The sequence below is a fragment of the Cydia fagiglandana genome, chromosome Z (genome assembly GCF_963556715.1).
Source record: "Cydia fagiglandana chromosome Z, ilCydFagi1.1, whole genome shotgun sequence".
NCBI lineage: Eukaryota > Metazoa > Arthropoda > Insecta > Lepidoptera > Tortricidae > Cydia > Cydia fagiglandana.
Window position 1 is genome coordinate 23,197,733 of NC_085959.1, and position 24,390 is coordinate 23,222,122.

General features: G+C 37.1%; 2 protein-coding genes and 1 long non-coding RNA gene across 8 annotated transcripts in view; 1 reads left to right on the forward strand and 2 right to left on the reverse strand.

The window, feature by feature from the left end:
- LOC134679010 (GATA-binding factor A-like) overlaps positions 1–20,285 on the forward strand; it is a 66,271-nt gene extending 45,986 nt beyond the window's left edge. The window contains exons 4-9 of one of the 5 annotated variants that reach the window (XR_010100275.1): positions 2,480–2,649; positions 7,139–7,272; positions 13,013–13,137; positions 13,531–13,835; positions 14,204–14,366; positions 19,409–20,285. Coding sequence is in view for 4 of the 5 variants with exons in the window: in XM_063537798.1 (XP_063393868.1) it covers positions 2,480–2,649; positions 7,139–7,272; positions 13,013–13,137; positions 13,531–13,835; positions 14,204–14,296 (827 nt within the window). In the remaining variant the exon portion in view is untranslated. Of the gene's footprint in view, positions 1–2,479; positions 2,650–2,693; positions 2,786–7,138; positions 7,273–13,012; positions 13,138–13,530; positions 13,836–14,203; positions 14,453–19,408 lie in introns of those variants that run through there. The other 4 variants (XM_063537798.1, XM_063537799.1, XM_063537800.1 and 1 more) reach the window with 4 other exon arrangements.
- LOC134679018 (uncharacterized) overlaps positions 1–24,390 on the reverse strand; it is a 473,913-nt gene that overhangs the window by 37,125 nt on the left and 412,398 nt on the right. The gene's annotated exons all lie outside the window — the stretch shown is intronic.
- LOC134679016 (thialysine N-epsilon-acetyltransferase-like) lies at positions 19,381–21,468 on the reverse strand. 2 transcript variants are annotated; one of them, XM_063537816.1, is made up of 4 exons: positions 21,285–21,468; positions 21,133–21,184; positions 20,714–20,925; positions 19,381–20,490 (listed from the first exon to the last, which is right to left on the reverse strand). In XM_063537816.1, the coding sequence occupies exons 1-4, from the start codon at positions 21,345–21,347 to the stop codon at positions 20,323–20,325; spliced, it is 495 nt and encodes a 164-aa protein (XP_063393886.1). In that variant the 5' UTR covers positions 21,348–21,468; the 3' UTR covers positions 19,381–20,322. The 2 variants fall into 2 exon arrangements, with proteins under 2 accessions (XP_063393886.1, XP_063393885.1); XM_063537815.1 differs by having other exon boundaries at positions 21,261–21,465.

Below are 24,390 nucleotides of genomic sequence, written 5' to 3' on the forward strand. Positions count from 1 at the left end.
TTTGGGTAATTTTTCTTTCGATTACAGAATCCCATTTACTAGGTACTAATACAGTTAGTTGCACAAGTGAACCAATGTTCACTACTTTGACATGTACCTTTACTTTACATAAAAACGATAACTAATTAATTTTATATTTCACTATTTTCTGTTAGTGTACTATATAGAGATGGTCTGCCATTACATAATTACAGATTGAAGCAATGCATTTTCTCTATAAGGTCATATTAGTATTGAATCAATTTTGCTCCGACCTCTTTCGATAGCAGGCCGTTTGATTAATCGGACTTAAAACTAAACTTATATCCGATGTGCATTTATTTTAATGATGTGTCATGATATCATTCACGATTTCTCTTGAATTGATTGACTTCGTTGTTAATTGAAAATAAAACGTTAGCCATGAAACCGTTTACCAAGCCTATCAATGATTTGATTAAAAAAATGTTGGAGGAAGGGCTGTCGACTAGGAAAATAGCCAAGAAATTAACCGTAAGCCAGTCGGCTGTGCAGAGAATAAGACAAAAATGTACAAAACCTTTGAAAAAGAACAGTGGGGGGCGAACAAAAAAGTTAAGCCCGCAAGACACGCGTAGAATTGTACATTATATGGTCACTGGCGAAGCAAAATCCACATCGCATGCCGCCTCACTCTTACGAAAACAAACAGGAAAGGTCGTAAGTAAATGGACAGTGATAAGAAGTCTTCAGGGTGCAAAATTCCGAGCAGTGGAGAAGAAAAAGAAACCGCTTATTAGTAAGAAAAATGTAAAAGCTCGACAAGCATTCGTGAAGAAGTACGAAACGTGGACAGAGGAAGACTGGGCGAAGGTAATTTTCTCAGATGAAACTAAAATTAACAGATACTCAACGGACGGCCGTCAATGGAATTGGAAAAGAGAAGGAGAAGGGATGAATGTGCGAGATTTCATACAAACTGTTAAACATGGAGGTGGTAACATCAAAATGTGGGGCTGTATGACTTGTTTTGGACCTGGTTCTATTCGTAAAATTGATGGGATAATGAACAAAGAGATCTATCTTGACATATTAAAGAGGCAGTTAGGGGAAACGCTGGAGAATATGCCGTTCCCAGTCAACGAAATATGGTTTCAACACGATAATGACCCTAAACACACTGCAAAAGTTGTTAAAAAATGGTTGTCTGAACAGGGTTTTCATGTGTTAGAATGGCCAGCTCAAAGTCCCGATTTAAACCCCATCGAAAACCTATGGTCTATGTTAAAAAAAGCGTTAGTGAATAACTACGACTCACCGCCATCGTCATTACACATATTGTGGGCTCGAGTTCAAGAACAATGGGAGTTACTGTCGCCTGCGTACTGTGAAAAAGTAGTAAAGGGCATGGGTAAGCGTTTGGCTGCAGTAAAAAAGGCCAAAGGACTATGGACAAAATATTAATAGTGTAAAATTTCTCATAAATATATGGTGCAATACTGATTCAATGTTTATCTTACTAGGAGGAGCAAAACTGATTCAATGTTAATTTGAGTATAAAAGTTTATTACAGTGATTTCAAACTTAATGATTACACTTAAATGTAAGTTAATAGTGTACAGTTTCTTATAATAAAAGTATTCAAGCGAGACTGTTTATCCCTTTAATTTTTACACGATAAATATATGAGAGTCATTGACATTGGTTCACTTGTGCTACTAACTGTATAACTAAAATTAATTTTATGAGTTAAACCCAGAATTTTACAACGTAATCGGGATAAGGATAGGTACAGTTTATTAACAACATTTATTAGTTACTGGAATCAATTGTTGTTTCCTTAATTATTGGAATCTGTGGTTCCCCGACCACAGAATAATAATCTTTACAGTTTCAGCTCCCCGTCTACAAATTAATCACAATTCCACTTACAATAATAAGGAAACTTTTCAATGCGTAGAGGTACCTAATATGTACTTACCTACCTTAGCTCATTAACAATGAAGTTTCTTAGGTACTTACTAGTTACTTTAGCTCCTTATTCCGAGGGAAAAAAATAACGTTCGTGTGTATTGTATGCTTGATTCTATTTTAAGTATTAGCTTGGCTCATGACATCAAAGTTATCGGAGTAATATAAAGGAAGGCCAATTTAAATATTTTTCATGATACTCGAGCGTATAAATTCCAGTAACTTAACTCGCTTAAATACAATTTAGCCAAAAAGAGTGTAATGGTTCTATTATGTAATTTTTAAGACAGGTTTTATTTTATTATGTGTTAGTACTGCCGGTGTAAAACATACTTGCAATCTTATTATTTACTTGTCGGTGTAAAGCATGCTTTCAGTCTTGTTACTTTACATTAAGAACTCAATTATTTACGTACATTTCTGCTCGTAAATATTACAAAATATTCATTGCTTAAAAATATCTCTAGCGTAAACGAAACAAAACAGTAAAATATTGTAGGTAACCTACCCGATATGAAAAGATAGGTTTTAATAGTCCATTGGCGAACAGATGGCGGTCTGGAATCATACGAAGAGGGTCGTGAGTGTGTTAACTGCGGCGCCAATAACACCCCGCTGTGGCGCAGGGACTCCACGGGGCACTACCTGTGCAACGCATGCGGCCTCTACCACAAGATCAACGGCGTGAACCGGCCGCTCGTCAAGCCCAGCAAGCGGCTGGTAAGTGCAACGAACACATAGTAACGCGCTCTGTTTTGGAACAGGTGCGGACGCGGAGCTACTGACGCGCTTCTATAAGGACGGCTCCGTGCAGAGATGGATGAGTGTGGAGGGCATGGCCAGGGGCATGAAGAAGGTGAGTCGGTGGCGTGTAGACTAGTGCATGCTCCCTGTCCGTATCCTTTCGACACCAGCTATACCTACTCCTCGCACGCGCTATCAACTTCTTCTTTTCACAATTTTTTGGCTTTAGCGAGTGATAGGAAACTACACGCCTCCGCTCCCTTCCCGATAGCCGAGTCAGCATTTAGATGAATGTGGCATCCGTTTTTGTTATAATGTCACTATTTCAAATAAATCCCTATGTCTATAGTTAGATTGTCGTTAATATTTATTATAAAAAGTATGGCATCCTTAATGAAACCTCAGAAATGTTCTGTCGTATCTCGGCACGCTCCGTGTCGCCCACGAGCGCGGCTGATAACAAAGTGCTTCGTTTTGCACTCTCGCGATCATAAACATAAACATCACAGTTCAACTACACGTGCCAAGATAATCTAGGTATCTTATGTAGCCCCTAGTATTTCAGCAAAGCCATTTTACAAAGTTGAAGCGAAAATAACGGCTTTCGCGACACTGGGACTAATAGCTCCTAATATAACCCTTGGGGTGGGTAAATGGTTGCACGTGTTTATTTGCTTTATTTTATACCTAATTATATAGATAAGTATGTTACATCTACATACTAATATTCAGATAGATAGGTTTTTATTTGACTAATACAAGGTCATACTAATTGCAAAAAGAGCATTCAATTATAATCGAATGTCCCCTCACACCGCTAAACTTGCTAAAGTGATTATAGACGCGAGCCACGCTAGCACTATAATGTAAAGGCCCCAGTACAGTACACAGTGGCTAACGATGGGCCATGCCAAGTTACTGCCATGGGCGACTGTGTGAACACCACAGACCACGCTACGCCACGATTCCTTTGAAGTGTCAAAAAAAGCGACCGATTGCGCACCACGATAGACAACAACTGATGACCAGGCGTCTGCCATTGTATACCATTGTTCCTGTACACAATGGCGATGGCTTGTAATGGACCATCCTTGACCACAGTGTACTGGGGCCTTTACATTAAGCGAACCAAAACACTACTAGGACCAACGCGATTACTGCGACAAGTAGATAACGGAACGTACATGATAACGCAACCAAGCCATACACAGGGAGCACTTACCGGGAGACACATTTGCCGATTGCAGGACATTATCGACATTGAATATTGAACCTTGACTAGCAACCATCAATGGCTTATCTCGATGGAAATGGGCGACGTTCACAATGCGTTGATAGAGATAGCTATGTAGGTACGCATAGTAATGATAAAATCAGAACGTCGGCCTATAGAGAGCGGCTCCGCCCGCACCCGCAATCCCGCGCCGCGCCGCGCCGCGCGCTCTCTCGCCTCGGTAGCACGTACGGAACCGTATATAAACAGCAACTCACGACGCGGTCGGCATAGTTGCTTGAGTAGGCGTTTCTAGATAGATGTTATGAAGCTTCAATTGTAGTACACTCTTCTTATCTTACCTACTGTCAAGTTTGGTGAAGGACTGGTGATGGGCTGATGGTGCTTACATAATATTTAAGGGTTTTAAGACAATAGCAATATTTTATTTTATTTTCTTTATTGGGGAAAAAAACAGACATAGGCAGATATATAATACAAAAGAGGACATAAGTTTATACATTAGTAGGTGCAACCTACATCCTGAGACAATTCCCACTATGATTTGTAAACCTAGGATATTTAAGTGGCATTGTCATCGGATTGAGGTATAACAGGATTAACAGGATAATAAATACTAAACTAACATTGATGGATAGACGATAATAATAATCATTACAGTGCTGACAAGATTACACACATAACATTCTAGCAGCGAGATGAGGAACTACATATTTACACTTATATTATGATAAATATAGGACTAAGCATATATTGGGCCAACAGTAATTATCTAGTTAAGACGAATCTAATTTTATGGTAAGTTTAAGGAAGTACTTAAACGCTTCATAACAGTAGGTTTACCTTACGTTTGAAATTTGCACGACTATTGTTAAAAATGTCAACCGAGACCAGGTTGTTATTGTACATTTGACATATTCTGCGAAGCGGAGCGCGGACTCCAGCGTTATTCGACGAGGCAGGCAACGCGAACAGGGATGTAGTTCGTGTTCTATAGGTTGGAGCACGGAAACCGATATGTTCAAGCAGTTCTGGACAATTATAATAACCCCCACATATGTTGAACAAAGCAATGGCGTCTTGGACATTGCGTCTACTAGTCAGAGTTTTAAGTTTGTAGCGTTCAAGGAGTTTGTCGTATGACAATGGAGCATGAGCCATTCTATAATGGAGAGCCCTCAGGAATCGTTTTTGAACAGCTTCAATTGCATTTTTGTAGACTGCGTAATGAGGGTTCCAAACTTGGGATGCATATTCAAGGTAGGGGCGGACTAAGGAATTATATAACAGCAAGTAAGATGAGCATTTTTTTAGAGGTTTGGCAGCCCTAAGAACGAACCCTAACATTTGATATGCTTTTGTTGTAATTTTATGAATATGTTGATCGAGAGTAAGCTTTTCGTCAAGCGTAACCCCTAGATCCTTAACATGATTAACTCTTTGAACAAGTTCTCCTCCTATGTTGTAATGTGTTAGTATTTTATTTTTGTTTTTTGTGAAGGTTATATGCACGCATTTATCGTAGGCTAAATACAGTTTGTTGGACTGACAATAGGCATGGAAGCGGTCCAGATCATCCTGGATAAGTTTGCAGTCGCTTTGATCTTTTACGTGTAATATGTGTTATGTTTCTACAGGTTTTTTTTATTACACTTGCAATGTTCGTAACCTCCGAAATGTGCAAACCATTTTCCGATCATTTGTTTATAGGTACCTAAGTATCCGACTAACATTTTAAATATTTATGTATACTCGGTGTCCAACCTAATTGATTTTTAACTTATTTGTGGAAAGTAGGTATCTACATTACTATCTAAAGACATGTACTAGGTATTTACAACCGATAAAAGCTTGACTCAAATTAAATTTTACATAAGTAAATAATTAAGTAGATGAATGCTTACCATTATGACCATGCAGAAATGGGTCCTACTCCTACACCGTGTTTTTTAACTCCTTTAACTTCGGGGTTTGGCTACGTACATTTACTAAGGAAGCTAAATGGTATATCTTCAACATTTTGTATATTTTTATTATTTTTCATAAAACATGATTAAATGCTGCATATAACGTTGTTGTAGCAGGCATTAACTGAACCAAACACAATTGTAAACTATTATGACATATCAATTTCATTTCGAACATCGATCGTCCGGTGTACTGGTAGGTAGGTACTTGTGTTTTGTAGCAAAGATATAAACTCATACTAAACACTAATCAATGTGTAAGCGAGCTCTAAGGCAAGTGTACACGCACGTAGGGGCATTATCTGATAAAAATTAACTATTAAGTATCTTCAAAACAGAGTTACCTAATTCGAATACCGATGTCTTTGAGAAAGTATTAACGTAAATTAACGGAGTTTAAAAAATTATGGTGTACACATACATACACACAAAGCTATTGTGTAGTATGTAATTCTGAGTATAGTCGCAAGTACCTAATCACAACAAGGCCCAGTTCCGTCATATCAATCTTAATGCATCTAATATTGCATGAACGGTAAATTATCAAGTCTCGCTTTCTGATAATGTGCCGGGCTATCGGCTATATATATTGTGGGTAGGTTTCTTCATTATTCGGGTTAATCAAGACCATGGTGGGAGTCCGGAGCTCTTTGCACGTGTTTCGCGGCATACCTATAAGCAAAATTCAAATATCGTATCGGTGCAGTACCTACTTATTTGCAGGCACAGTATTATTTTCCAATCGGATTTGCACTGCACTAAGTTTAAATTAAAAATTAAATAATGAATCGATTAAAACTGTCACTGTTGCACTAATATGAAAGAGTAATAGCGAGACACAAAGCGTTTCGTTGTCGTAGCGCAAGCGATTGTCACCTTGGCTAGGCACCCTGCACCGCTACCGGTAATTACATCTAGTAATTTAAATAAAGCTATATTCATTTAATAAATTTCCGAGTTGTAAAGGATAATGTACCTTTCGGATGTCAACTGCGCCGACATTAGGTACTGTTGCGGTATTACTACTATCAATTTCCTTGATTGAACGTTCATTGGCGGCTGCGACGATCGGATGGCAGGTGCAGCTGCATTACTGTTGCGGCATTAGGTACTGCTGAGGCGTTTATGCAGTCTCAGTCACTGTTAATTCCCCTGATAAAATATTTAAGTGACGTTCGTAACCACAAATAAGGGTGTAAATGTGGCGTAATAAGCCAAGGTAGGTGTAGTGGTCGTGTGTAACGGGTTGCGTTGCGCGTTGCAGTCAGCCGCGCGGCGCCACGGGCAGTGCTGCACCAACTGCGGGTCGCGCAACACCACGCTGTGGCGGCGCAACAACGAGGGTGAGCCCGTCTGCAACGCCTGCGGACTCTACTACAAGCTGCATGGAATTAATCGGTATGTACAAATACATCATTTTATAAGACAAGGTCTTATTTCTACATTTCATACTCTAATCCATTGCAATAAGATGAAAACATATATATTCTGGCACTTTGTCAGTAGTGAAGGCGGCAATTTAACCCTTAAATGCATGATTTTTTCTTTTTGCCCGAAATTTAAGTATACCGGGTGTGGCCTGTAATATGAGCAAATAATTAAAACATAGATTGTACTCCTCAAACGGTGACACTTTTGTTCTACAACTTTTAAAAATTATGAATTATTTAGACTCCCTATTTTTCATACAAAATAAATATTATCTTCAATGGACGCCATCGCCACGCCATATCATTGTGATTGACGTTGCTTGTCACGCCTTAAACAAAACAAAATTCGCAATACATTGCGTCTTAGAATAAACTTTAAAGTGTATTAAAAATCAAACCACAAGTTATTTTTAAAAGTCGCTGAACAAATGTTAGTTAGTGGGAGGAGTACAGCCTACAGTTTAATTGTTTGCTCATGTTACAGGCCACACCCGGTATATTATGTATCACATAATTGTATGCCGATTCTAGAAAAAATAGTTAAAAAAATATAACTTCGATTTTCACTGCGAAATCAGTGTTAGAAGTTGAATTGGCTAAATCATATTTATGTAAAATGTGTAATTTTCAGTAATATAAAAATGATTTTTTTTACTACCATTAGAAAGGTACACTATTTGAGATATACCTATGATAAAGTTTTTAAATATAAAATAATTACATACCCCGAAAAAACCGTTAAAAATCACATACTAAAAATTATCAACTTCTGGATTTTTTCAAGTTTGCCGACTTTTCGTCTTAAAACGATTTATTATATATTATTTATATTTTTATAAATTAAAAATATTGCATAAAGGGTCTAGCCGTGTTTGTATGGGGCATCGGCCCCAGAAGCCAAATTGATTGCCGTTTTGCCAATTTATTAGGCCAGATGTAAGATGCTATTTCACCAAAAAAATAACCCTAAAATGCTGCAGGTTTTTGAGAAAATAAAAAAAAAAGAAATTTGGTTTTCATTTTTTTTTATCTAAACTACCGAACCGATTTTTTTGTAACTTATACACATTATGTAAGTAATCTAGATGAATTATTTAAAAAAAAATGGAGTTTCAAATATCCTTATAACTAGTAATATTTTCACTTTTAATTTTTCAAAAAATTTTTTTTTATATTTCCGAAATAGGGACACCCACCAATTTTGGGTATTATATGTATAAATTAATATGTTCTATAACATATATTTTTTTCAAAAATATTCATTTGGCTCAACAGGGTAAAAATACCGTATGTATGTATGTAATGTATGAACAGACACAACCGGGAGAACTCCCGGTCCCATATCGACCACCGCGCCGCTCTGTACGAATTTGAATTTCGAACGTAACAAATTGCTAAAATGGACTATATTATTATTGGCTGTATGCGGCTTGCTTGTCGTCGCGTCACGAAATTAAAAAATAAAAAGGCGGGAAACGCGGCTCACTAAAAAGTTCCGTTTTAATATGAGATGCGTTGATATTGATCTTGCAATGGAAAAAAAGGAGATTATACACAAAATATTTTCAAAATCTCCAAGATCGTTACATTACTAAAGTCGCACCAAACAAAGTCTGCAGCGGATTTGATAGCCCACGCAGTGTAAGTGTTAAGTATACGTCATAATTTCATAGAAGTTTGACGTTTAAAATGACACTTGCACTGCGTGGGCTATCAACATCGCTGCAGACTTTTTACGGTCTAACTATACGTTCTTAGCAATATCTGCAAACGGCTTCGAGAATATGCGATTGATTATATAGAAAAAAGCCCGCTGTCCTTAGAGGAAAACGTAAGCTCTTATAGGATCACTCGTGCGTCTGTCTGTCTGGCCGTCTGTCACAGCCTATTTTCTCGGAAACTACTGGACCAATTAAGTCGAAATTTGGTACACATATGTAAATTCGTGACCCAAAGATGGACATATTTTTATATAATTTTAAAATACATAGGTTCGAAGTTATTTAAGAAAATAGCCAAAAAATGACCATTCCCCCCCTTTAATTCCGAAACTACTGGATCTAAAATTTTGAAAAAAATACTCAAAATAGTTCTTTACTTATAGATGACAGGAAAACCTATTAGAAATGTGCAGTCAAGCGTGAGTCGGACTTATGTACGGAACCCTAGAAACGCGAGTCCTAATCGCACTAGGCCGGTTTTTTAATTTCGTGACGCGACGACAACCAAGCCGCATACAGCCAATAATAATAATATTATTATTATTGGCTGTATGCGGCTATTATAGTCCATTTTAGCAATTTGTTACGTTCGAAATTCAAATTCGTACAGAGCGGCGCGGTGGTCGATATGGGACCGGGAGTTCTCCCGGTTGTGTCTGTTCATACATTACATACATACATACGGTATTTTTACCCTGTTGAGCCAAATGAATATTTTTGAAAAAAATATATGTTATAGAACATTAATTTATACATATAATACCCAAAATTGGTGGGTGTCCCTATTTCGGAAATATAAAAAAAAAATTTTTGAAAAATTAAAAGTGAAAATATTACTAGTTATAAGGATATTTGAAACTCCATTTTTTTTTAATAATTCATCTAGATTACTTACATAATGTATATAAGTTACAAAAAAATCGGTTCGGTAGTTTAGATAAAAAAAAATGAAAACCAAATTTCTTTTTTTTTAATTTTCTCAAAAATCTGCAGCATTTTAGGGTTATTTTTTTGGTGAAATAGCATCTTACATCTGGCCTAATAAATTGGCAAAACGGCAATCAATTTGGCTTCTGGGGCCGATGCCCCATACAAACACGGCTAGACCCTTTAACCCTTAAATCATCACCCTATTACTTGACGTTTTGTATAAAGGTGCGTTCAAGAACGTAAGCCTTTTTATTTTAAAACTGTGAGCTGTCTAATGGTTTGTAGACATTTGGCAACACTATGCATTTAAAGGTTAAAAAAAGTAGGCGCGGAGGTTTGACCTCCTATAGAAAATTTGGCGCATTTTTCTACTGACAAGTTGTGTGTTTGGGCATAGGTACCTACATATTTATGAAATCGACTTATGATATATGTTAATATGTCAGAAGACGCTTTTTACTATGCTCGTTCATTACCTCGGTGCCTGTGATGAAGACCAAACTCAAACAAGTACTTAGATGATACCAACAAACCAAGCAAGAAACTGGTTCTTCTTTTATTTGATGGGTGGATTTGATGAGTATTTCAGCATGAAAGCCAAAGAGGGAAAAGAAAGGAATTGATACCTAACGAGAAATTCGAAAATTTTATAACTATGTTTTTATTTTTCATACTCACTGTTTAACTAAAGTGCGTCAAGCAAATCTTGTCAGTAGTAATGTAAAGCAAACTAAAGTAGGGCAACACTCAAAGAGTAGTATTGCGCTAAGAAAAGCAGCAATGTACAATGTACATCGAACCAAAACTTTTTTTTCCGCTGAGCGCGCCTTGTCACGTACGTCAATTCAAATTGTCACTCGCGGATTCTCTATTGAAAATGTTTGAAATTGTTATTAATCGTATGGACGGACAATTTAAAAGCGGTGTGTGATGTTGATAAAAATGATTAACTAATTTGAAGATCTCAAAATAAAATTGTAAGTGGACTATGCCGTTAAACAAGAATGTATGAATAAAATCATTGCTTCAGCAGGTAGATGTCATACTGGATTTTCATATTTTATTAGATTTCTCAGTTGGCACTGTAGGCATTGTAGGCACCTTAGCTTTAATTAAGCACAGTCTTGTTTAATAGAGTCTGGCTACTGAAATTTTACCTAAATTATTGGCGGGAAATTCAAAAAATCTTGGGCTGGTCACACTTTGTGTAGTAGGAATTATAGTTTTGATACTAGACAATATCTTTGATATTCTGTGCACAAATAAGGTACCTAAGGAAATAAGCTAAATAAACGTTTAAGTGCACTCAAAGTCAGCTCACATAATTTCTACCACTATTTAAAGTACAGTCAACGACAAACACACATGTTTACGTTCCAATATTTAGATTTTATAGATATTTTTCAGAACTTTTAATTTATCCGTTTCTTTATACACTTGTCCTATTTATGAGATTCAGGCATTAATAAATTCACGTACTTAATCAAAGTAATCGGCAAATGTTAGAACTAGTACTTAAAGTATCAAAATATTTATAGAGCACCAACCTCGTATTTTGTTTACATTTGGTTAGAAGTTGTAAACATTGCACTTTTTCATTATACAACGCTACACGTCGACTTCGCACATTGTCGTAATTATTTACGAGCTTAAATAATAGTTTGTGAACCTCACTCAGCATAGAAATTATTAATATTATTTAAAATAAACCCCATAAAAACCGCAAACAATTTGAATGAATGACATAAATCGACAACTGACTTTTAGCTTTTTTTCAAATCATAGACAATTGGTGATACAACAACGAAATATCTGTCAACAATTTTTGGCTAGCCAGACTCTATATTGGTATTTAATGGTGACACAGCAGAAATATCTCTTGAAATAGAATCGATTCAGAATGTAAACACTGTAAACCATTTGTAAACAAACAAGATGATGGCTGTCATTCGCGATCCACATTCCACAGATAAAACACAGATGACACGCGATTTTCGAATTATTCGAACAGTGTTGCTAACCCGCGATTTTTCAAATTTGCCGCCGTTTGCTACTGACAAGATTTGCTTGACCCAGTATAGTTATGAAGCGGATTGAAAGTGATACGTTTCGACCATAGGGAGATTAACTTTTTTAACATTCGATAACCAATTCGATTTATAGAGGATTTGTTGTAACTCCCATGCTGATATACTCAGGATTCCATAAATAACGTTCCTTTACCTCAATTGTTCAGTGAAAGTTACCGCAAGAAAAAGTACCTACCAGTTTATTATACATAATTTACTTTACAGGTTTACATAGGTCCTTTCCTCGCTTAATGACAGCTATTTACACAACATGACAAATTGGATAGTGGCACTATAAAGCCTAAATGTCGTGAAAAATTAAGTCTGATTCTTAAACCAGTAGTATTAAAAAGCGAAAATATTGTACGGAAATTAAATGTCGCAGTCACGACTTCTTTGCTCTCATACTGTATACTTGTTAGTACCTCTGCTGGATTAGCGCTGTTTTTCCTTAGGGGTCATCCATTAATTACGTCACACGTTTAGGGGGAGGGAGGGGGTCAAGAAAATGTGACATATTGTGACATGGGGGAGGGGGGAGACACAAACTTTGTGACGTCACTTTAACTTCATCAGTAACCGAAAATTTATTTAAATTATTTATTTCGCTGTACATTTAAATAACAAGTTTTTAAAACGAAAATAGTTTTTAATCGTTTAATTTTCTTTCCTAAGCAGTTTTGGGTTATAAAATTACTAATATTTATATCGTCAAAAATATTTTGATAAAATATTAATAATACTTAGGTACTTACTTAATTCGATTTGGCGATTTCGTAGAAAAAATGTGACGTCACACTAGGGGGGGAGGGGTTTGCCAAATGTGACCAAGTGTGACAAGGGGGGGAGGGGTCAAAAAACCTAGAAATTGGTGTGACGTAATTAATGGATGACCCCTTACCAACAAATATAATATCGACTACATTCATTAGGGTAGGCGTACTTTCACTACATCTAAATATTAATCTCCTAAATCTAACTATTACAGGCCATTAGCAATGCGGAAGGACGGGATTCAAACAAGGAAAAGGAAACCGAAAAAGTCTGCTAATGGAGCTAAATCCGCACAAGAAAGTTCCAAGAAAGAAGGACAATGCTCACCCGGCGTTGATGGTACCTAACTTAGATTAAATAATAATAAAACTGACATAATTTTTCAATATTTATGTTAGTAAGTACCTACAAATCTTAAGAAACTATAACCCAGTCTGAGCCATGCCGAGACCAAAGGTCCCCATCATCATTCATTATCTACTACTAAATTATTATTGTTTTAAGTCGATGACTTAAAATGGCTTTTATAACTCGATAATGGCTCGACATGTTTCGCTCCATAACGAAACGAACGAATTCTGCGTTCAGTCAACGCGCGCACTAGTTGAAGCTTCTCGTTATGGAGCGTAATATGTTGAGCAATTTTCGTGTGAGTAACCCGTTTTTATAATATTGTCACGTATACGTTTTTTATATGGATTTATATGCAAACTTTGTCTGTGTAATTTCCAGAAAGCAAGCCAAGCGTTTCAGAAGTGCCATTGCCTTTAACGGCGTCTATGTCTAGTCACGGGTCCCTCTCGAAAGCCCGCGCTGAGGCACACTCGTCGGAGACGTCCCCTCACGCGCACTCGCACAGCCAAGGGCACGGGCATACGCAGTACCCCCTGGGTCTGCCCGCGGCTCCTGGCTTCCTCTCCAACCCTTCGATCTTCAACATTAAGAGTGAACCAAACGCCCCCAACGGCTACGACGGATACGCGACCCACTCTGGCAGCCATTACCACTCGCAACAGCACTACTTGCACGCATTACAGGTAAATATTATCTCCTTTTTACACCCGAGTTACATTAAGAGGCGGATAACGCTTTTCAAGTGAATGTATGTTTATGTTGTCTATGTTTAGTAGGGTAATAGGTACCCTCTTTAGCCCAAACCTGAGGGAAAGGATCCTACACATAAAATAAGATATATTTGACTGTCTTTAAATTAAATTATCATACACCATGCATGAAATAAAGTACTAGATAATTATTAGAAAAACGTAGATACCAATTATTTTTGAACACTATTTAATTTTTTTTTTTAATAATATATGTACCTACTTAAGTAATAAATATTTGATAAATAGGTAGCAAAGTAATGGCGTTATCTTTATGTAATATAAATGTGTGTTGCCAACAGTACGGCCTCGGCAACAGCGAAGAAGAGGAAGGCAGCGGGTTCCTCCACCAGCGCAACGTGACCGCGCACGCCAAGCTCATGGCCTCCACGTAGCGCTCCCCGAGCCTGTCCACTGGACGACACTGACTAACTCATAGCTACACTTGAATACTATGTCATTTAGGTACGTTTGACTTAACAACTTTTTGCACTGCCCTTACAAAGCTGCGAATAATTCCAATTGACTGTCGTAGTAGGTACATAATATGTACAGTGTACCTACCTACTCATAGTGGTTTTTGTGTTAGATATAACGGGTGTCCCAAAAAGAACACAAGATTTGAATTTGCCGCCATTTTTGTATTTTAGTGCTGGCAACCCTAAAAAACTATTATATAACGAATAAAAACGCGTTTTTAACCCGAGAAACAATCTAATTACTGCATAAGACATTTCCTGGTCGTGTACTCTCTTGTTTTGGTGATCAGAATTGGCCCCTGGATCTTGCGATTTCACACTTTTAAAGATTATTTAAAGTCAAAAGTCTATGTCAACAACCCCACAACCACTCATGCTTTGTAGAAGGAAATTCGACACTGCATCGGTGAAATTCAGCCAAATTTATGCAAATAATAATTTTTAATGCATTTCTTTTACAAAAGAGTGCGTATGCGCCAGCAAAGCCGTAGATGTCATTTGCCCGACGTGTTATTCCACACATGACCCCATATATTGTATTTTATGATGACGAAAAAAAATGTTTTTTCCATTAAATTCAAATAATGCGTTATTTTTGGGACAGCCATACTTATGTAGATAATAGTGAACCGTTTAGTTTAAACAACATTAGTTCATAGTGTTCATACGCATCTGTACCTATGTGAAAAACAGATAAGTAGAGAGAATAACTATGTATGACGTATGTAGGTTATAGCGGCACGGTAAAGAATGTCTTACCAGCGTACCCTATATATGAGTGTTAATATTGTAAGTTTTTAGTATACATGTATAATTGTATTGTGGACGGACAGAACGCAACAAAAATGTCTCTCACGGTTTAAAATTGAATGTTCAGATCATTAGAGATGTCAAACTAAAGAAATACTAGACTTATATGGGGGCATGGGGCACGAAACTACATAGGTCACCAAACAACTACCTATTTTAATTCAATCTCAGTGTGACACATCTGGCGTCTTTCGAGCGTCGGCGTCTGTCGGCGTCGGTCCAGCGCTATGGAAAATGACGTCGCTGCGCAGTTGCGTCGACGCTGCGTCGACGTTGCGTCGACGTCGGCCATAGAATTGTAGACGCCGACGCTCGAAAGACCCCAGATGTGGGGGGGCCTAAGATTGACATCAAATTGGTAAACATGCAGCATAAATATAAACAAGCACATTTGATTTGACCTCTATGCTAGTTAAATATTTCAGGCTACCGTAGGATTAGAAAAGACATTAAATCAAAAATGTAACACCAAAATATACTCGGGTATTAGATCAATAGCCCATTATGTGCTACCCTATTAGTAATTTTTATTTTTGATTGGTTGTATTGTAGGACATGACACCATATCGATTACCACATATAACTCAAATTAAAGAAACCTAGGTACATATTATTGAAAAAAAAAGTCGCGCTTGACACGTGGGGTAGCGCGCTACAATCCAAGTTGTCGTCGCGGCTTGGCGTGACCTAAAAACCGTCTCTCCCTAAGTTTCAAATTACAAGTAGGTTGTACCTAAATATATTAAGTCGATTCTTTTGTCATGATCGTAGAATAGGTATAGAAAATAGGAATGTAGAATATATTGTATTAAATATAATAAAAATAAGACGCGTGTTTCTAATCTATAATCTGTCAGGAAAATACCTACAGTCAGTATCAAATAGATAGTGACGGCCTAAGTGGCCAAATATATGCAGCACGTTTTTACGCTTAAAACTCTAGAACTTATAAAAAGCATATATCATTGTAAAATTACACTCAAGAGCAGTAAGAACGAGTCACTAGTGTGACTACGTACAATTTTTCATACAGAATGATACAGTTTATTGATCTCGGATGTATTTCATTATTGCAATGCGAATGTATTATGATTTTGTGTCCAATTATTAGAGGTAAGTACCTAATAGGTATGTGGTTTAAGTACGTACTCGCACCCTAAATATTTACCTAGGTATATTTATAGTTTGCAGAAAATTTGTTAAACATCATTTCGACCAAAATCGACGAATGTAGGGTACATGTTTCGAGCCAAAAACATCGGTTGGTATGAAAATGTTATTTGAGATAGCCGCTCCAAAATATAAGCCTTTTTAGTTGCGTATAAAATAGAATAATACGTACCTATATTGATATGATTTTGCTTCGTATACATTCTAGACAATATTTTCTACAGTTTGCGTTATTTACAATTTTCTTTTTTTTAATTAAACGATATGAGAAATTTGCTGTTCGAGTTAACCAGTAGATGAACGGGATTTAACTTTTAGGCAAGACCTAGTTTTTGCAAATGCCTTTATTTCTTTGCAAAAAGGTAGATAACATTTTTATGTCTGAAATCCATCTTCTGCTAATAGTTGATTTTTTTTTACAGTTAGGTTAGTCCTTAGAGCATTTAATAACTGGAGTCGCCTTTAAGAGCTCACGCCTCTGCCGACAAACTTGTATGGACTGACATGGCTATTTGTACGTTACGTACAAATCATGCCGAAAAAGCAATAAGTACATTTGACGTAGATATGAGCGCCGCGCCGGCGCGCCGCCGCCGCCGACAAAATTTTCGCGCCGCCGCCGCCGACGCTGCGCTATCGGCGTGGCCTCGGCGTGACCTTGTTAGATACTACTACTTTTAGAATCGGATAATATTTATTTTATCTAGTTTAGATCTTTAACGGCGCCAGTCTGTCAGCTTATAGACATTCAAAAGGTATTTTAGGTCCATATTATTCCAAAATATTAATGGTAAATTTAAAATTTTCAGTTTGGTAACTGCGCTGCTAGTGTTAGGGCAACGAAATGACTAATTTTGCCACCTGGCTAGCTCATCAGTCATTCACCGCGAATTTAATTATTGCAAGCATGGTTTGAATGTCTTTAAAAGCTGTAAAAAGGGGTTAATTTCAGATATTAAGCGTTTTCACGCCCAAAGGTCCGGCCGTTGGCTTCGCAAGGAAGGGCATCGGAAATGATTATTTTAAGCTTGGCCATTGTTAAAATTTCAAGCTTTGTTCTCCTGCAGCCCAATCTTTGGCCTCGCATCGCTCGCGTAGAAGACGCTATCGGAACCTCGTAAGTCCTCGGCCCTGGTTGGAGCTTAACCCTTAAATGCATAGTGTTGCCAAATGTCTACAAAGCATTAGACAGCTCACAGATTAAAAAAAAAAGGCTTATGTTCTTGAACGTACCTTTATACCAAACGTCAAGTAGTAGGGTGATGAATTAAGGGTTAAAATTACGCAATAATTTTAATTTATAAAAATTACATTCGTTTTAAGACGAAAAGTCGAAAAGCTTGGAAACATTCAGAAGTTGTTAATTTTTAGTATGTGATTTTGAACGGTGTTTTCGGGGTTTGTAATTATTTTATATTTAAAAACTTTATCATAGGTATATCACAAATAGTTTATCTTTCTAATGGTAGTAAAAAAAATCATATATCTATTACTTAAAAATTACATATTTACATAAATATGATTAAGCCAATTCAACTTCTAACACTGATTTCGCAGTGAAAATCGAAGTTATACATATTTTTTTTACTATTTTTCCTAGAATCGGCAAACAATTATGTGATACATATCGTCCGGTGACAAGCAAAAGTCACTAACTAACACCATTGAAATTATTGGACAATGAACCGTGTTACAAGTGTAATAAAGTGCATTGTTACTTTTATTTTTTGATAGTACTTAGTGGCTTTTGCTTGTCACCCGACGATATATTAATTTCGGGCAAAAAGATAAAATCGTGCATTTAAGGGTTAACTTTCAGCCTCGCATGGGAAGGCGTCGGAATCAGGTCTTCGTTGTTAGTTGGAGCTCGGCCTTGGGCCTTTTTGCCATAAATTGTTTTGTTGGGTCGATATTGGCTAATGACTCAGTGATTCTCACTTCGGCTCTTTGGAATGTCGATCAGACGTTTCTCTGATACTGATACAGTCAATCCGCTACGTTTTACTTAGCACAAAAGATAAGGATTTCGCAAAGATCTTCCGGCCAGAGCTTCGCCAAGATTAAACCACCACTGATGCCGCGCGATACCGTTTATGCTATATAAAACTTTTTTCGTACCAGTCGTACCTTTATTCAATAAATTTTGCTTATAATTGAAAAATGCACTTATTTTATAACTTTCTTACAGCAAAAACATGTTTTTTCAGCAAAATTTTGGTTTCAATTATTATTTCATTAATCAAAAGTATTTCAAGGCCACGCCGCCGATTCGCCGCCGCCGCCGACCGATTTTGACCGGCGCGCCGCCGCCGGCTAAATGCCTATCGGCGCTCATATCTAATTTGACGTCCCGTCCCCCGCAAAAATCGGCAGACTGTTTCGTACAGAAAATGACAGCCATGACGTCTCCAGTTACTAAATGCGCTAAGGGTTAGTTAGTCGCTTAGGGCCCCCCCACATCTAGCGTCTTTCGAGCGTCGGCGTCTGGTTAGCGCTATGGAAAATGACGTCGCTGCGCAGTTGCGTCGACGCTGTGTCGACGTTGCGTCGAGCAGCGGCCATAGAATTGTAGACGCCGACGTCGAAAGACGCCAAATGTGGGGGGGGGGGCCTTATTTGTTCATCTATTGACGCCACACCCTACTTTAAATTACGTTTGCTGGCATTGACATATCTCAGGACTGGTCTTACGGGCAATAAGAATGGGCATGAATGGGCCAGAACAGCGGTCATGAGTCATGACAGACGATCTAAAAAATGTTAAGTACGGTATTTGTTGATCGTTCTACCTAACCCATTTGCACTGCTCAATCTTTTATGAGGAAGATAAATGCCGATTCATCCAAGTTGGCAACAATTGACATCAACTTCTCAAGTATTTCGGAAAGAAACCTACATTTATCTGATATTTCACTTTGCATCGCATCATAAAACAAATGGAATCTTAATGTAATTATGTAAATAGATTAAAAATTGATATGCATATGCACTTGCGAATGTGAATAACTAGATGAATAAAAAACAATAATTTTTAATACTTATGTTAAGGTGAACCTTACGCAAGTGGGAAGTCGTGCGGAATAACAATGGCGTAGCCGTGGCACCGCGCGGGCAACGCAATTTGAGACAATATCACCCCACCAATGCATTCCACAAATTAGATAATCAACAAATGCCAAGGAATCTGTCTTAGTTCTAAGTCTATAATGTAAGTTATGTATATAACAAATATTTGAAATATTTATGAATACTGATTTACTATTGGGTGAGACAAAATAGTTTTGCCATATTCAATTTAAACTCTGATTTCTTACATTTAACATGTTACAAAACCAGCACAGTGTATTTAAGTATAGATATCGATGTAGAGAGAGGTAGTTCACGTTATACATACCTACTTGTAAAAATAGATTATATTTGACTGACTAGACTACTGCTACTGCTTATTCCACTAAAGTGCTGGTAATAAAGTACAACACCAGAGGGCCTACTACAAACTTGGAAAATGTGTATTTTGATCTATGTCACCAAGAGAAAAAAAATTGTAGCTAAATGTATGCGGTATGCCCCTCCCCCTTCCCTTGGCAATCGGCCATATCAAGCAGGACTTACATGACTTTAAAGTGTGATCCGATAGTAATTCCAATGAAGATAGATAATTGCTGTAAACAGAGTAGTATTATTTATAGACTAAGTAAAATAAATGGCATTTATAATTATTGTACATAGTTTAGTCAAAGAACAATGTAATGATTTAGAATTAGATTGTACGAAATTTTATTTCAATATCAAGCATAGACTTTGTCACAACATTGGCAATATCACAGTAATGTTAAGCTAAATACTTAATTCCACAACAGTAAACTACACAATATGTTATGTTGTATATATTACATTACAAAAATATACCCATAATGTTTGATCACATTAAGTCTTTTATTAAATACCCAACACTGTCATGCTTATTTGTGATTAGCTGCTTTTTGAAAAGCATCCCCAGACAGACGATACAAGCACCATTGTTCAGTGTTGGTCAGGTTTACAGCTCCAATGGACTCGTAAAATGATTTAGCTTTATTCCATTCCAAGACATGAAAGTCTAATCGTGAACATCTAGCCAGTGCTGCTTGCTGGAAAGTAAGGCATTAGTTAATGTACCTACCAAGCAAAACGGATAATTTGCTAGTAAAAAAAACATTGTTTACCTGTCATAATCATGAATTCTTTAACATATATTTACTATATTTAAGTACTAAAATGTAAAATAATAATATTTGTTGGTAGTAGGTACTGGCTATTAGCAAAAGTTTTAAATAAGATATCAAGTGAACTAACTGGGCTGTAATAATTTACCTTGGTAACTGCATTAAAAAGCCTTTTCCCTATACCTTGCTTCCTCAGTGCAGGTTTTACATACAAATCTTCCAGCATCATTGCCGGTCCCTCCCAAGTTGAGTATGTTGTAAAGTACAGAGCATAGCCAATAATTGCATTATTCTTTTTGTTCTCAGCTACAAGAAGCTGAAATGCTGGTGGTGTTGTTTCAAAGCCATCTCGCTGTAAATCTAAAAATAAATCAATCAATTATTTGAAGAGCATGAATGAGTTCCTAAGACAAGTCAACCAAGGGAACATTGCCTTGCAAGTTGCAAGGGTAATGTTTCATAAAATGTGTTTTTAACCAACTTCAACATTTCAAGGGTCCATAATTCCGTTGCATTTGTTTGTTTAGGCAGTACTTTTCATTTGGAGTTACGTATGTACTTACGCACCTGTAGCATTAATTTTCGGACCATCTGACATATTTTGAAAATCAGCCAGTTCCTAAAAAAAAGAATGATTATAATTCCAATGTTCAAATTGATAAAACAAATGTGTAAACCTCAGTGTAGTCAAACACCTGTATTAAACTAGCGACAGCCACCATATCGTCCTTTCTGGCTGGTCTGATAAGCGCATCAACACCGTGAAAATCCTCACTTTCCATTTTGTTTACTGTTTTCCGACTTGGTGACCACAGTGTTATTTTCTCAATTGAAGAATATTATTTTTACTTAAGATGTGGTCCTATTAGCGAAAGGCGAACCAAATACCCGTTCCGTATCCCGCGCAACGCAAATGTCCGAACAGTGACAGTGACAGAACCAAACAGTGTTGCCAACTCGGATTTTTAAAAAAAGCTTAACTAATGCACAGTGTAATAAAGAGTACTAACCAAGGCCCCTACGTTTTCTGTTCTCTTTGACGGCGCAGCAACTAGTATCATTTCTCTCTCCTCGCTCTTTTAAAATGCCATTTGTCAAAAAAGGACAACCATACTGTTGACAAGGTGAACTTCAAATCAAGTGTTGCCTTTTTTGATGCATCCAGGCTGTGTATGTGTGCGTAAAAACGTGTATGTGTGCTCTTTTAGGGATGTCAAAAGTCGATTTTAATCATGTTATATATCGATAAACGCTACACAGCGGAACGAAATAGCTATTAATTGAAGCTCCAATATCTTCGTTAAACATATACATATAGAGGGTCAAGCAAATCTTGTCAGTAAAAAAGGCGCGAAATTCAAATTTTCTATGGGACGATATCCCTTCGCTCCTATATTTTTCAAATTTGCCGCCTTTTTCTACTGACAAGATCTGCTTGACCAAGTATAATTGAAATGCCAATGAATAATAAATATATTAGAATATAATAAAATATTTCAATTATTACGGAACACATATCTTAGTAGGTATTTATGTATTTTAATTAAATATCTGAACTTTCCCTTGGTTCCCTGCTGGGGCGTGACGATATAATTGTGATCTGATAACCACAATAAAGAATAAAAGCGTTTTTGTTCATTTTAGATATCGTCAAACCTTTGAAGTAAAATTAAAATTGTAAGAAATATCGATAGTTTATCGATATGACTTTATCGACATGGCTACAGCAAGGTGGTGTTAAATTGTTAATCGTACACTAAACCACAGAATAAATAATAGTACTACCGTACAGAAAGGAAACTTCCTACAAAACCGAAGTTTGACAGCGGTTCAGAGTAAGCCCATTCATAATAAAAAAATAAATAAAAAAAAGGGTCGAATCATGCTATCCCTTTCTAATATATGACACTATCCCTTTCGGCTATTTAGGGTTGTCAAAATTCAAGTGATTATCTTATCTGTGGTCGTGCACGCAGAAGGAAGTCAAGTGGTGCCAACCCTAATAATTGCTCGGAGCAATGCTGAGCCGAGCGGAGCCGAGTTTGACCGATCTCAGGAGGTTCGCACCCCTGACTAAACAAAAGTGGCAACAGTGACAGCTCGCTGAGACACCGTCTCTATATATTATAAGTCTATGGTACTAACGTACAGTATGGACACTCCCTGCCTCCCGTTGAAAGTGCCGCCCACCCGCTCTCGGTTACCTCACAGTTACCGGCTGGCAAGGACGCGACGACGCGGTGCGCAGAGCGGAGGCCACGTAAAATATTCAAATATTTACAAAACCTATCAGATCACACTGAAAACAACACAATATCTATATGAACAAAAAATCATGTTTTCAACTTACGTAATATTTTGGAGGCCTGATTTCCTTACAAAAATTTTGTTACTTCGTTTATACTGATTCAAAATAGGAAACTATTGTATAAATCGAGCTTAGATACCCACCTTACAGCATAATACGATTCTTATTTATTCCTAATTCGTGCAATGAGTTTTGAGTCACTGAGGTCATCGAACTTGACAACAAAATGGCGAGAACCCTCGCAAGTCTTATCTCACTCACACAAGCATAGTACGCGTTCACCTACACGAGCTTAGCTGTGCGCGTAGGAACACGTTTGTTTCATACATTTGATCGCCAGTCGGGGTGTGCCTGGGACTCAAACGATCTCTATACCAAATTTTATCTAAATCGGTTCAGCGGTTATTGAATCCCCATTCAAATTTCCTCCTCCCTTTTCACACCCTTAAGGGAAGAATATTGAGATTAAAAGTATGCTATGTTATTCCCTGGGACTCAAACTATCTCTGTACCAAATTTTAACTAATTTGGTTCAGCAGTTTAAGCGTGAAGAGGAATTTAAAAAAAAGTATTTTTTTCATATTTTATGTGTTTTTACTTCGGAATGGTGTCATTATGATATCAGAAATGAATTCGGCACCCCCGATTTATACGGAATCGATACGAAACTTGACCTAGTAGCTTAAATGATACAGATATCAAGATAAAGTTGAGAGCCCCGCCCCCCCTAAAAAATTGCATCAAAAATCTCGGTGGCTCCACTTCTTGAATCCATCCCTGGGTCCTAAGGACCGATCCTGCCAAAGGACATCTCTTGCTCATGCAACGCCGTATATTAGCTCCAGCGCCATCCGCTAGCAGGCTTAGTGCCAAAATTGCTTACTTGCGTACAAAACAAAAAGTACTGCAGACTACCACCACGATATGAACAGAGATAATTCTACTAAATGGGTAAACGATAACCTTTTGGCCAACTTAGTCATGAAAACCAGTTTTTTATTTAGATGTAACATATATACATACTGCACATGAAGTTAACAATAATTTAACAAATTCAGCCGGCTGATTATGGATGATTTTAACATGGCGGAATAGAAAGTGTCGGACATCGTTTTATCACGCTGGCACGTAGACATTGTAGACAAGAACCACCATCATATCATATCCGTACAGGCCCGTAAACTATTATGAAGTACCTAACAGGGCTGGTTGAATAATATTTAAACTTAATACCTACATTTTAATTTTCAGTAACTTTTAACTATTGTAATTTCAACTACTTACATTTGTTTTAACTTTTTTATCATCTTTCCTTAATATCTATTTAATTCTTTTTAGCTAATCATCAAGGACAAACGTCGCCTACCGATATCCTGCCATGTAAGGACGTGAACTCCCAAATTTCACCTGGCAACAAATAAAACCAGTAAAAATTAAAAAGAAGTATTTGTAAATGTACTCATATGTAGGAAATATGTTATGATAATTATGATTAAACAATACCTTGTTTCACTGTT

Excerpts from the sequence above, each read along its gene's own strand:
- LOC134679016 (XM_063537815.1), bottom strand. The coding sequence starts at position 21,347 with ATGGAAAGTGAGGATTTTCACGGTGTTGATGCGCTTATCAGACCAGCC. Across the intron at positions 21,185-21,260 it reads CTGTCGCTAGTTTAATACAG|GAACTGGCTGATTTTCAAAA; the intron begins GTGTTTGACTAC and ends TCTTTTTTTTAG. Across the intron at positions 20,926-21,132 it reads TCCGAAAATTAATGCTACAG|ATTTACAGCGAGATGGCTTT; the intron begins GTGCGTAAGTAC and ends ATTTATTTTTAG.